At 44.8% G+C, this 12,449-nt stretch overlaps 1 protein-coding gene and 1 long non-coding RNA gene across 7 annotated transcripts in view; both read right to left on the reverse strand.

The window, feature by feature from the left end:
* Positions 1–3,328: 3,328 nt before the first annotated feature.
* PFKFB2 (6-phosphofructo-2-kinase/fructose-2,6-biphosphatase 2) overlaps positions 3,329–12,449 on the reverse strand; it is a 29,113-nt gene continuing 19,992 nt past the window's right edge. For 2 of the 6 annotated variants that reach the window (XM_006754372.2, XM_006754374.2), the window contains one exon: positions 11,500–12,384. In XM_006754372.2, coding sequence (XP_006754435.1) covers positions 12,184–12,384 — 201 coding nt within the window. In that variant the 3' untranslated portion in view covers positions 11,500–12,183. Of the gene's footprint in view, positions 5,294–11,496; positions 12,385–12,449 lie in introns of those variants that run through there. The other 4 variants (XM_006754375.2, XM_015569311.1, XM_015569304.1 and 1 more) reach the window with 4 other exon arrangements.
* Positions 6,567–9,014, reverse strand: LOC107184410. Its single transcript, XR_001515242.1, has 2 exons — positions 7,694–9,014; positions 6,567–7,663 (listed from the first exon to the last, which is right to left on the reverse strand). It is a non-coding gene; the product is annotated as an uncharacterized LOC107184410 (long non-coding RNA).

A 12,449-nucleotide genomic window follows, 5' to 3' on the forward strand; every position in this document is an offset into this window, starting at 1 on the left:
CTGGAATATATTCGACCCAGTTCCCGTAGTTTGAGTAGCTATATTGTATGAGAGGTAGAATCTGACACGCTTTGAGGATGGTGAGTTAACATGTCAGAAGGACCTGGGTCCTTGATGGCTGAGGGGGCTCCAGTCTAATCTCAGACTGCTAATCTCCAAAGTTCACTGTAGGTGACTGTAACCTTCTGTCACACAGAAGGTGCTAGTACTTTGGGTTTGCTGACACCTTCCACTGAAAACAACTTCCATCTGAAACACGGACGAATGCAGAAAGTAAGAGTCAAACCGTGGACTGATTAAAATGATCCAGAAATTTAAATGTGGAAAAGAATGTTTAATAGGCCTTATTAAATCATGTGTAGAGAGTGCTTCCCATCCCATCCATAAATTCTAAAAAGGCAATGGAATGGATGAGAGAGGAGAGATCTTAGGAAGCGAAAACTGAATGTAAACAATAATGTAAGCAGATCACTGATGAAGAAAACCCAAGTGGATCAAGAAGGTATTTCCTGAAAGTGGGCAGGGTGGACGGTGAAGGGGTATACACTGTTGAGGCTAGGCCTCATTAGATTTGGAATGCTGCTTCCCAAGGGTCCCTCTGTTTCCCTTAATTGCAAGAATAAATGCGCCTATGGAATCTGACCTGGGTAAGGTATTGCATACAACCAGAAAGGACATTTAAATGCCTTTGGGAATTCAGGAGGGAATTCTGCCCATAATGATTAAAGTAATATAGCTGGTTTGGGCTTAATGAGAATCAAAGAAGACAGTGCCTTGAAGTTTTTAAGAAAAAGAAAGCATTGCCCTGGCCGGATGCTGTTGTCTGAAGGCTAACCTTACACCAAAAAGCTGTGGGTTTGATTCCCGGTCAGGGCACATACCTAGGTTGCCGGTTCCATCCCCACTGAGATGTGGTCTGGAGGCAATCAATTGATGTTTCTCTGTTTCTCTTTGTCTCTCCTTGTCTTTCTCTTTATGTCTGTCTCTCTCTTTAAAAATCAATAAAAATATATCTTCAAGTGAGGTTTTTTAAAAAAATTACTCTCCATGATTACAACCTACTCAAATTCTTAACTATTCCACAATGTCCAGTAAAAACAAAAAAAAGTAAGCATTTCCTAATTTCATATATTCTCCTCCTCTGCTTAAAAAAGTATCAAATGGATGTCTCGATTTTTTTTTCATGTCAAAGAAAGGGAGATGGTGTGTGTGTGTGTGTGTGTGTGTGTGTGTGTGTGTGTGTGTGAGAGAGAGTGAGAGAGAGAGAGAGATAGAGAGAGAGAGAGAGAGAAAGAGAGAGTGGTATGTGCTATCTAACTCCTGGAGTCCCACCCTGATGCCCAGGGATGGGTTTGAGGAGGTCCTAACCCCCATAAATGGAATGCAAAACTTACACGTCTACATTTTTCTGAGAGACCTTGGCTTTTGTCAAAATTTCAAGACATAGAATGTAGGTTGGATACATTGAGACCATGGTAATAGGTGATAGCCCGACTGCCACAGGAAGTGCCAATAAGGTTGTCACCAACCAGGACAAGCTAATGAGCCTGAAGGTTGACTCTTCTCACAATGAGCCCTCAGTGAAAACCCTGGAGAGGTTTACGACATGATGTAATAATTAAGGCTACAGAAATCAAGCAAATAATGACCATCATTGGGGCACTCACTGAATAGTCATTTTCTAATCCTGATATATTTGTTAAGTTTCCAGCTATATTTAAAAATAGTGGTTAGCATGTTGTGTTTGTTGAGCCTTCACTGTTACAAACCTTATGTATATGGTTTGTAACCTTATGGTTTACCTTGTTCTGAGGTATGGGCTTTGACAAAAACTCCATCAGTGTGGAGGTGAGCCACTCAAAAAGGGTGTTCATTCACCTATTTGTAAAACAGGGTTAATGAAGCCAGACCCTCCCTGCCTTTTACAAAGGATGGATTGGTTGGTGAGTAAGAAAACACCTGCAAAGGTGCTTAGAGATCTAAGGAAATTACACCCTTGACACCCTCATTATTGTTACTCCTCCAGATATATTGCTAAAGCTGAGTACATTTAGCAATACTTACAATTATTGTCTCTCAATTGCACTTGGAGAACTGATAAATCATTCTCATCCTATCAGACACCTTGGACTAGAGAACTTGCAATTGTCCTACTGTTATTATGAACAGTCCACTTTATCTCTATTGCACTGACACTAATGAGAGTGTTCAATGTCCCTTTATCATAAACATTTACATAACTATTGCCTAACTAGAGGCCCGGTGCATGAATTCATGCATGGGTGGGGTCCCTCTGGGTGGTCTGCAGGGATCGGGCTGAAACCCGCAGTCCAATGCCACCTGCAGCTCCCACCTGCTGCTCCCACTCATCCCAGCCCCACTGTGCCTGCCGCGGGCTTGTGCCCAGTCAGTCCTGATCAGGAGAGGCTCACGCTGCCACAGCAGCCCTCACCAGCCATGAGCCCTGCATCTGGCACCCTCCCAAGGGGAGTGGCCTGCGGTATCGGGCTGAATCTGGCTCTCCGACATCCCCTGAGGGGTGCCAGATTGCGAGAGCGTGCAGGCCAGGCTGAGGGACCCCACCGGTGCATGATTGGGCCAGGGAGGGACCGCAGGAGGGCTCCAGGGCATGTCCGGCCCATCTCGCTCAGTCTTGATTAGCTGGACCCCAGCAGCAAGCTAACTACCAATCAGAGCATCTGCCCCCTGGTGGTCAGTGCATGTCATAGCAAGTGGTTGAACAGCCTTAGCATATCATTAGCATATTACGCTTTGATTGGTTGTTCGGTTCTGCCATCCGGTCTATTTGCATATTACCCTTTTATTATGTAGGATAATGGTTTTGGTCAAGGCTATTTATGAGGAAAGGCATCCCCAGTAGGGAGGGATGAGTTACAGAACTGCTGTTCACTTTTTCCTTTCCAATCATAAACTCTAGAAAGAGGACAGGGACTTCTTGTTAGCTATGGCATGGCAAGGCAACCAATAGGTGATCATTAAAAATCTGTTAAATAAATTAATAAAGCTTTAGAATGCCGATAATGCATGACCGTAACAATCCCACTCCCACTGATATCATTTTGAAAAGCTAATGAACTTGATAAAGGCAGGAGTCACCAGTTAAAACCATCCGTTGGAAATATATACACAATCTAGTAATTTGAGGATAATTTTAAAGAAGCTAGTTTCAAACACATTTTGCACGATGTTATTAATATTCTGTGTATGTGTAATGTATCCAATGTTACCTTCTTTTGTGTGCGATTTCAAAAATTGCACTTTTAGTTAAAAATAACTTTTATTGTATTTATTACAAAAGCAATACATATTACATATTTCAGCATGATTTTATTGATCGAGGAGATCAACTTTTGTGCAGAGAAATGCATCTCTTGATTTATAGATAAAAATTTATGAGCAAAACAGTATTCAAAGAAATCCGCCGTGCTTTAACATAGTTATTAGCCTTTTACAGAAGACATATATCTACATTCTGGAAATTTAATTTAAGGTAATACTATGAACAATAGACTTGAATGCTCCAACGACCTCAATTTCTACCAAAAAAAAAAAAAAAATGACAACACAAATGACCGTACATTCTGATTAAATACATGCAAACACTACTATGGAGACTTGAAAAAATACCTTACATGGATGAATAAATAACTAAATAACAAATTATCTGGTCATCTAAAGACAGTGTAGATAGATGCAGAGATGCCTGCATTCCAAGAACACAGCCAGTACAGTAGAGCACGCTCCAGGCAGCGAGATGAAAATCACCTGCTACAGAGCAGAGTCAGGAGCCGCTCTGAAGGCAGCTTCGTGCATATAAAAGCAGCTCCCGGGTGCTGGATGCTGAACTGCCTGCAGCCCAGCTCATCGCGTCTTCGGTAGCAGCCCCGTATCAACCACAGTATAAAAGAACCATTTGAAAAAAGCTACATTTCATTACTTTTCTGGCTACGCACCCTCTTGCCCAGCAAGTGGGCATCTGAGTGAAAAGGAATAAAAAATATAAAAGCTTAAAAACTTACCATTCTTGAAAGAAAAGGAAAAAAAGCAATGATTTTGAGTGTAAGATATAATAATATCCTTTGGAGCTATCATCCTCCTTCAGGGAGTGACATGAATACCTACAGAAACATGTTTGCATATCTCATCATCACTGACCTAGGGGATAATTATCTGGCTTATCTTTAAGGGAAACCAGCTAAGGGCTTGGTTCCCCTGCACCTCTAAAACAGAAACAACTAGCTAAGAGGCAGGCGTCAGAACACCAGCTGCTCTTAAAGTCACAGCCACAGCTTTCTTCAGAGACCATGTCTCGGTGACAAACCCCAAAGAAGGGTACCTGTTTTGAAATCAAAAGAACTCCCCGGGAAAGTTGATTCCCAAGGAGCCTTCTTTACCTCTTCGTGTGATGGAAAGGGCACCCTGCTTTTCTCTTCAACCCTCATTCCCAGTTACCACAGAGAACACTGGCCTCTTCAGCCCGGAGAGGCACGCAGCATCAGGTAGAAAACACAGCAGATACAGAGGAGAGCCTGGAAGACAGGCACCCGTTTGGGGGAGTCTTGCAGTCAGGTCCTGCCCTCGAGGGGCCTGGAACCAGCACAACTTCTCTAAAGGAAAAGGTTGCTGTGGACACCTCTCCCATCACCATGGAGAGACAGTTCAGGGACTGCATTACTCACATACCCTCCATTCACCTGGTGAACTTGTCTGTTTCCAATGTGAAAATAAGTGAATGCTAACCTATGTAAATTGTACTCCAATCCTGCTCACCTGGAAAGGATGGGAGACCAGCTCACACAGCACAGAAAAGACTTACTGGGGTTCAGCCCTCTCACCTGGAAACAATTAAATTTGAGAGGTGTATTTGCACCTTAGACAAAAAGTAGCCAGCTAGAGACAGTCACAGGTAGGGTGCTAGACACCGAAAAAGAGCGAGATTGGCCAACTTGGGCCAAACATGGCAAAGAGATCATAAAAAAAAAAAATGAACCGGTTCAGGCTGTTAATATTTGGAGGCACAAAGAAAGTTAGGTTTTTCAGTGTAACTGATATTCCCATTCGGCATGAGGGGGGGAAATGTGGTGATGCTTTTCCAGGCCCCGTTTTGGTGGTGCCAGATGTCCAATCCCCACTTCACTTCTGGTGGTGCTGACATCCAAGTTTTCCAGCAGATCCGATCCCCCACGGAGGTCTGGCCTCAGCTTCCGTATCAGGAGAGCGCTGGGAGGGAGGCCGGAGAGGAGCGTCTAGGCAGAGCCAGCGAGGTCTTCGCCTAGGAGCCAGAGAGGAAGAGAAACAAGGCAATTACACCACCACCGAACTGGCAAGTCAAGGAAAGTAGAACAGAATCCCTCCACTGCTTCCCCCTCGCCCACACCCCCTCTGCACACAGACATGCGCACAGACACTGAGGTGCTTGCACACACCCCTCGACTCCTGGGGGTCAGGCAGACTCCAGTGGCACAGTCATGGGCCTCTTTCCCAGGAAAACAGACTCTCCTTGCACCATGTTGGACCGGGCAGTCCTTTGACACCTGGGCCATCAGCTACATACCCAAGAAATGAGGCAGAAGCTGTAGGGAGGCCTGTGGTAAAAGGAGAGTCTGTAGGCTCCACCAGCCAAAAGAGCATGCCAAGAGGGTGACATTGCCGTCGGGGGCTACTTGGCCTCTGAGGAGGGTCTCTACCATCGGAGTTACCCCAGCCCATTCTGGAATCCACTGATGACTTCAGAGCAGAAATCAACCTCTTCCCATAAACCAGGATTTAACGTGTTAACTCGGGAGAAATTCTTCCCTTTAGAACAGTGTTTCTCTAATGTTAAGTGTGCAGGTGAATCACTAGGTAGTCCTGTTAAGATGGAGATTCTGATTGGGTAAACCTGGGATGGGGCCCGAGAGTCTGCAGGTCTAATGAGTTCCCAGTCTCTGTGAGAGTAACAGGAGTAAGGCTGTGGTTCTCAACCTTGGAAACAGAATTTCCAGAGGAAGAGGCCCAGAAATCAGGATTTTAAAGATTCCCAGGTGATTCTAATGTGCAGCCAAGGTTGAGAACCACTGGAGTAAGGCATGGCAATGGTGAGACAATTCACCTGTATTTTCCCGTCCCAGAAGCTAAACGCTGGTTTATCCCACTGGCTGTCACCTCTTTAGAAACAGGCAGGCGATATTTTAGAAGGAACAGCCCACTAAATTCTAAGAGATCTTTAAGGTTTTTCTTTACAATACATAGTGAGTTACATGTTTGTTAATGGAAGTCAAAGGTAACAGGTAATTCTTGTAGAGGTCATTCTCAAAAAGTACACACAACTCCTGCAGAAGTTCACGTGCCTTTCATAATGTCCTTCCCATCTTCCCCAGAAGGTGGTGGAAGAGAGCCATGCCTACACCAAGGACTCCAGTCACTGGGAACTGGCTTTGGCTGGTCTGAGGTTCAATCACTGGGCAGTGTGAGGCAAGATTTGGGGTAGGGGGGTGGGGAGAAGGGATGGCATGGGTAGAAAACACAACCCAAAATACAAAACAAAAAACCCAGGAGCCTTCTGATAGGTTCAAGTTACTCAACAACTTTATTTACCCATTCTGCACACACACACAAAACACATTTCAAATACAGTTATACACACCTTCTGTGGATCTGAGTGGCATATTTTGATATCAATGTCACCAGATTAAATCAGAATGCTGTTAAGGACTTACATTCCTTCTTTCAACAGAGCTGTGCCTAGGAAATCAGCAGGATAATTCTATTGCTTGGGTTCCCAATTCAGTCCATTCCTATTCAACCCAGTAGTACTCAGCCCATTCCCAACCCGGGCACAGTTGGTGATCAGTCCTTTGCTTTTGCCATAGCAAAACCATTACCGTGTCAGAATAAGTTGATCTAGTTACTTCAACACAATAAAAAAAAATGTACAAAAGCAATTCACACACAAAAACATTGAATAGTAAATATTGGTTCATAGATCCCCAATGAAAGGCTTACTAAAAATAATACTTTACCACCTCTTAAAATCAATTTTGAATGCAAAATTACCTTTGCATCTTTATTTATTAGGTCATGAATAAGTGCCAAATGCATGGCAGACTAACATCACCACATTACCCAATGGAGTGCTACATTCAATAACAGCGAAGCTGTGGACACAGGAGGTTCAGACACAGGTGGTAAAAGCGAAATCTGCCTAGACGTTGGGGAATGAATGAAATGACTTCAAGTAGAACAATCATTTCAGGCTTTGAGCAGACATTTCCTTAGCTGAGTTTCCAAAATGTCATACAAGTGATACACAACCTTCATTTTCTAAAAATGATGAAATTTGGCTGCTACTCTAAAAGCAAGGTCTATTAAAAATCATAATTTACAGAACTTCCCCCTAAAGAACACATGTGGAGTGTTTACTTCCTTTCTTTGTAGGACACATGCAATAGACAGAGAACTACAATAATATACGACCAACTGGTACAGTAACAAAACAGTCAGACTGTCAGCTTACATATCCTAGTAGAGTCAGCACATAGACCCTACTAGAGTCTGTCAGTCAGCACACAGACCTACTAGAGTCTGTCAGTCACAGACCCTACTAGTGTCTGTCAGTCAGCATACAAACCCTAATAGAGTGTCAGTCAGTCAGCATACAGACCTACTAGTGTCTGTCAGTCAGCATACAAACCCTAATAGAGTCTGTGAGTCAACATACAGACCCTACCAGAGTCAGTCAGTCGGCATACGGACCCTACTAATGTCTGTCAATCGGTCAGCATACGGACCCCACTAGAGTCTGTCGGTCAGCATATAAATCCTTTCAGAGCCTGTCAGTGAGTCAGGACATAGCTACTGCTACATACAGTCTTCTGGACACTATGAATCTCAATTAAGTTCCTGGACATACTTCTGGTGTCTATGTCACCTCTATAGGAAGTAAGAGATCAATCCTGCTAAACCTGACTCAACTGTTATGTAACTTTTTAAATTAAAATATTTAAAAACACAAACATGTCAAAATGCACACTGGAACACCTGGGTAAATTTATCAGATTTCTTGAAAACAAACACAACCTGGCGTCTGAGCTTAGCAAAAGACAACAAACTGTGCGTAAGATAGAGTTCTCTCAATTTTTAGACACCCCCTACCCTTGTCCTTTCACTACCCCAAGCACCCATAGTTTCTCTGGAACTCGGAACCCCTGCTCACAGAAATACCATTTAAGATGGATATATTCCAAACAGCTATTTCGTGTTTCTTCAAAACGCCAGGACCTCTGAAGACCAAGTAGGTTCCAAAGAGGAACAGCAAGAGCCTCATAGGAAACTCTCAACTGTTCAGCCTAGGAAAACAAGCATCGTATCCCTAACTCTTAACTTCTTGGGGGAAAAGAAAACAAAATAAAAACAAAAACTAGAGATAATGGTAAGACCACCTAGCACAACGTGTTAAGAGTTTTAAAATATTTTCCTATTCTGCTTTCCAATTGAATGTAAAACAACCCCCTTACCAAAACAAAATCAAGACAGTGCAGACAAGTAACAGCTAAATTCAAATCTGAGGATTAAAGTCTGTCACAGAATTCCTCCTTCAGCTTTAAAGCAATAATAATAATAATAATAATAATAATAATAATAATAATAAATAGAACTCAATGGCAACTGCAACCGAAAAATGGGGTTGGGGAGGAGTGTAGAAAAATTGAATATAGTGCTTTCCCAATTTTCTACCAATAGATGCTCAATCCTTCACCTATTATTACTCCTATAACAAAACGGAAAGGCTCAGCAAAAAATGCTCGAGTCCGGCCTTTCTTCATAGAATTTGTAATACAGACATAATCACAGTAATGTGGATACACGACCAATACACAATCAAGTTACGAGAGGACAAGAAAAAAAAAGATAGGAAGTAGGACTACTCTGAAATTTGTAGCTCACCCCGCTGGCAAGGCTCAGTGGTTAAGTGTCGACCTATGAACCAGGAGAGCATGGTTGATTCCTGGTCAAGGCACATGCCTAGACTGTGGGCTCGATCCCCAGTGGGGGGGCGTGCAGGAAGCAGCCAATCAATGATTCTCATTATTGATGTTTCTCTCTCTCTCCCTCTCCTTTCTTCTCTGAAATAAATAAAAATATATATTTTTTTTAAAATGAAATAAATAAAATAAAATTTGTAGCTCTAGTTCATCCTATGTTCTCCTGGCTTCTTCCTGCTAAACCTTCTCTGGAGAAATCTTGCTCTAAAAACGGAAGAATGCTGAAGCCCTTGCTGTGGTCAAGTTCTAATTTCTTGGGTCCTATCTGAGAAGACTAAGACCACATCAGCATCCTCTTCTGGGGGAAGCAAATTAGCACAGGGGGTAGTGCAGGGAAGTCATCCCCATGAACATCTCCGTGACCTGTGGCTAATGCTGGGGCTCCTAACAAGGTAACATAACGCTAGTTGTTAGACACTCCTCTCACTAGGAGTATGTACAGCCCAAATCCCAAGTCTTTGGAGCGAAATGCTCCTTCGCATTCATTAGCTCTGAATTACTCTCACAGCACAGCGGGAGAAAAGGTGGAGTGAATGTTCTTTTGGGCTAAAGATACCACCAGTCAAGCAAAGTAGAAGAGACAACCTCCTAAAAGTGCCACACATACCCCATAGGCCACACCTCATTCTCCCAATGGGGCAGGGAGGTGGGGAGGGGCATTCCCACCTCCCACCTTGGTCAGTCTCATGGTCAAGGACAAGAGAAAGGTCCAGAAGTCATCTGCACTCCACTTTCGTGTCCACACCTACAGACTCAGGGTTGCTGTTTCACAAATGCTCATTTATTGTAAATTATATGCCCCGTCTCTAATATAACCTTCTTCAAGGCAAGCACCTTTTCTTCTACTTCTATGTGTTCCTCCACCCCACATTCCACCCAGCCCAAAGCCCCACAAACTGAGAACTAAGTACACATTATGCAAATGGCTGAGCAGGAAGAGCAGGTAATTCCAAGCAGAATCTAGGCAAGCAGGCTGTGATGTCCTATTCAAGATAGAATAAAGGACTCTGATGATAATCTTTCTCCACCTACAGGTTTTATCTCATTGCCTATCTCCAGGTGCTTAAAATTCCTAGCTAATAGCCAAGGACACTTATTTACATAGTGGTTTGTTCCTGCAATGTAAGTGGTTAAAGGTGGGAGTAGGACCTAGATCCTAGAATAACTCTAAAACACAGCAGCCTGCTTTGGGGGGCATCACTTCACTTAGTACTGTGGCCTGCTCAACATCTTGCTCCATAAGAGATGCAGAATCCCTAGGTTGCTGCGTTGTCTAAGGAACTCTGTCCCAGTATTCCTTTACCCAACTTCACAGAACGGAGCTCCAACCTGGAGAACGCACCAGAACCCACAGGGAAGCTATTTAACCACAGGCACGTGCAGACCCCAACCTTAGAGATTCTGAGTGAACACTGAGCCGAAAGCAGACCCGGGCCTGTGCACATTTCCAAAGTGCTAACGGGGGTTCTCATGACGATTCCTGGATGAGAGCCTTGACGAAAGGCCTTCGGTCACCCAAACCCCCGTGGCCAACAGCTACTATGTTCTCGCCGGTTACTTCTAAAGGACAAACTGAAAACTTTAAGATGGGGAGTCATCTCTCTCTTTTAAAAATCTCTTGAGAACTCTAGACTTGCTTCTTGGAAAAAATGCCCATGTATTCATGTTTTACATACAAATTCGGGGGGAGAAGCATGCCATCGTAAGTCACCAAGGGGCTAAGAATCCCTGCTGTAAACCGTTCCTGTGTAACCCTACAGAAAAAATAAAGTGACAGAACAGAATAGGGAAATAAATATAAACAGCGAAGACCTAGACCCCGCAGGGTCCCGAAACCAGCTCGAGATGTTTCAACTTAAAAGGGAGTGCTTTGCTTCGAAAATAATAAGCAGCTGGGTGAACTCTTCTCTGCCTTTGGACTTGAGCAATTCAAACATCAGTGGTGACTCCTGAGTCAGTGGTTACTGTTCTTCTAAACAGCCCCAGAGGTCACTGGCTGGCAGTGGCTGGCAAAGAGGCTGGGAGCCACTGGAGAACACAGATGACCGGCCCTGCGACAGCCCTGCAGCAGCAGGGGACCGCCCTCCTCTCCTAAACCTCACCCCACAGCTGCCACAAGACCTATGCCTGGCTCCTGAAAAATGCAAACCAAGCTACTCCCCCCTTTCTCAGAGGCAGCTCTCCCCAGGGCAGCAAAGCCTTGGGACTATTTCTCATGAAAGGAGGCAAGAACTCTCCCCCCTACATCCACTTACTAGCTCCAGAGCATCTGCAGATGTTCTAGAGCCTAGGCCAGTGGTTCTCAACCTTCCTAATGCCGCGACCCTTTAATACAGTTCCTCATGTTGTGGTGACCCCCAATTTCATTGTTACAAATTAAACATAATGAAAGCATAGTGATCAATGACAAAAACAGTATGTAACTATATATGTGTTTTCCGATGGTCTCAGGCGACCCCTGTGAAAGGGTCTTTCGACCCCCAAAGGGGTCGCGACCCACAGGTTGAGAACCACTGGCCTAGGCGGACCCTTGCAAGACCCAGCTTGAGAGAAAGGGAGCAGGAGAAAGAAAGGCTCCCGGGTCCACGTCCATCTGGGCCCCCTGCAGAGAGAATTTCTCTTGCTGACCTTCCCGTCCCCCCTAGTCAGACACTACAGTGACAATGACATGCATCACACTGGACAATCCAATGGGGAGATGAGGGAGGGGGAGAAAGCAGGCAGGTAAGCACGGTGAGTAAAGCACACTCTGAAGAGACAAAGGTTAAGGGGAAAGTGGGCTTCTGTGTCCCCCTCCAACCCACCCCCAACTTACTAACATCAGTCACTTTAGACACCAGACACTGACAAGAACCAACGTGCTGGCCCTGCTTAGCCTCAGTCCCAGGTAAGCTTATCAGCCCGGGGGCGAGCACCCCGTTTCCTCCTCCTCCAGACCGCCCCATGAGGACGTGTTCCGAAGCACCCAACTCGGGCCACTGGACCCTGGATGGGGAGAGGGTACACACTGCAGGACAGCTAAGGTTGGTCTGCGACACAGGGCCTCACGTTCACGGTCGGGGGTGGGGCTTGGAAGTTAAATGACTCCTTGGTGATTAGTGGCAGGGGCAGGAGGCCAGGACTGGAGGGAAACACAGAGTTACACCACCGGAATGCTGACTTGGGTCTTCGGCTGGTCGGCCCCTTCTTGCATGTCCAGGGCACGGAGAGGATTGAGGGGCTTGAGGGGCCGGCTCCCAACACTGTAATTTCTCGGACGCCTGATTGTATTCGAACTGGACAGAGGAGTAAAGCTGTTCCTTCTCATCCTTACAGGGGTTTGGCTCTTGGGAAAGTTGTTCTGATTAGAAACGGAGGGACACCACACAAATGAAAGCTAAGACAAAAGCTCGCCCGTGAAGGTTA

This window comes from Myotis davidii, unplaced genomic scaffold, assembly GCF_000327345.1.
Source record: "Myotis davidii unplaced genomic scaffold, ASM32734v1 scaffold710, whole genome shotgun sequence".
Lineage (NCBI taxonomy): Eukaryota > Metazoa > Chordata > Mammalia > Chiroptera > Vespertilionidae > Myotis > Myotis davidii.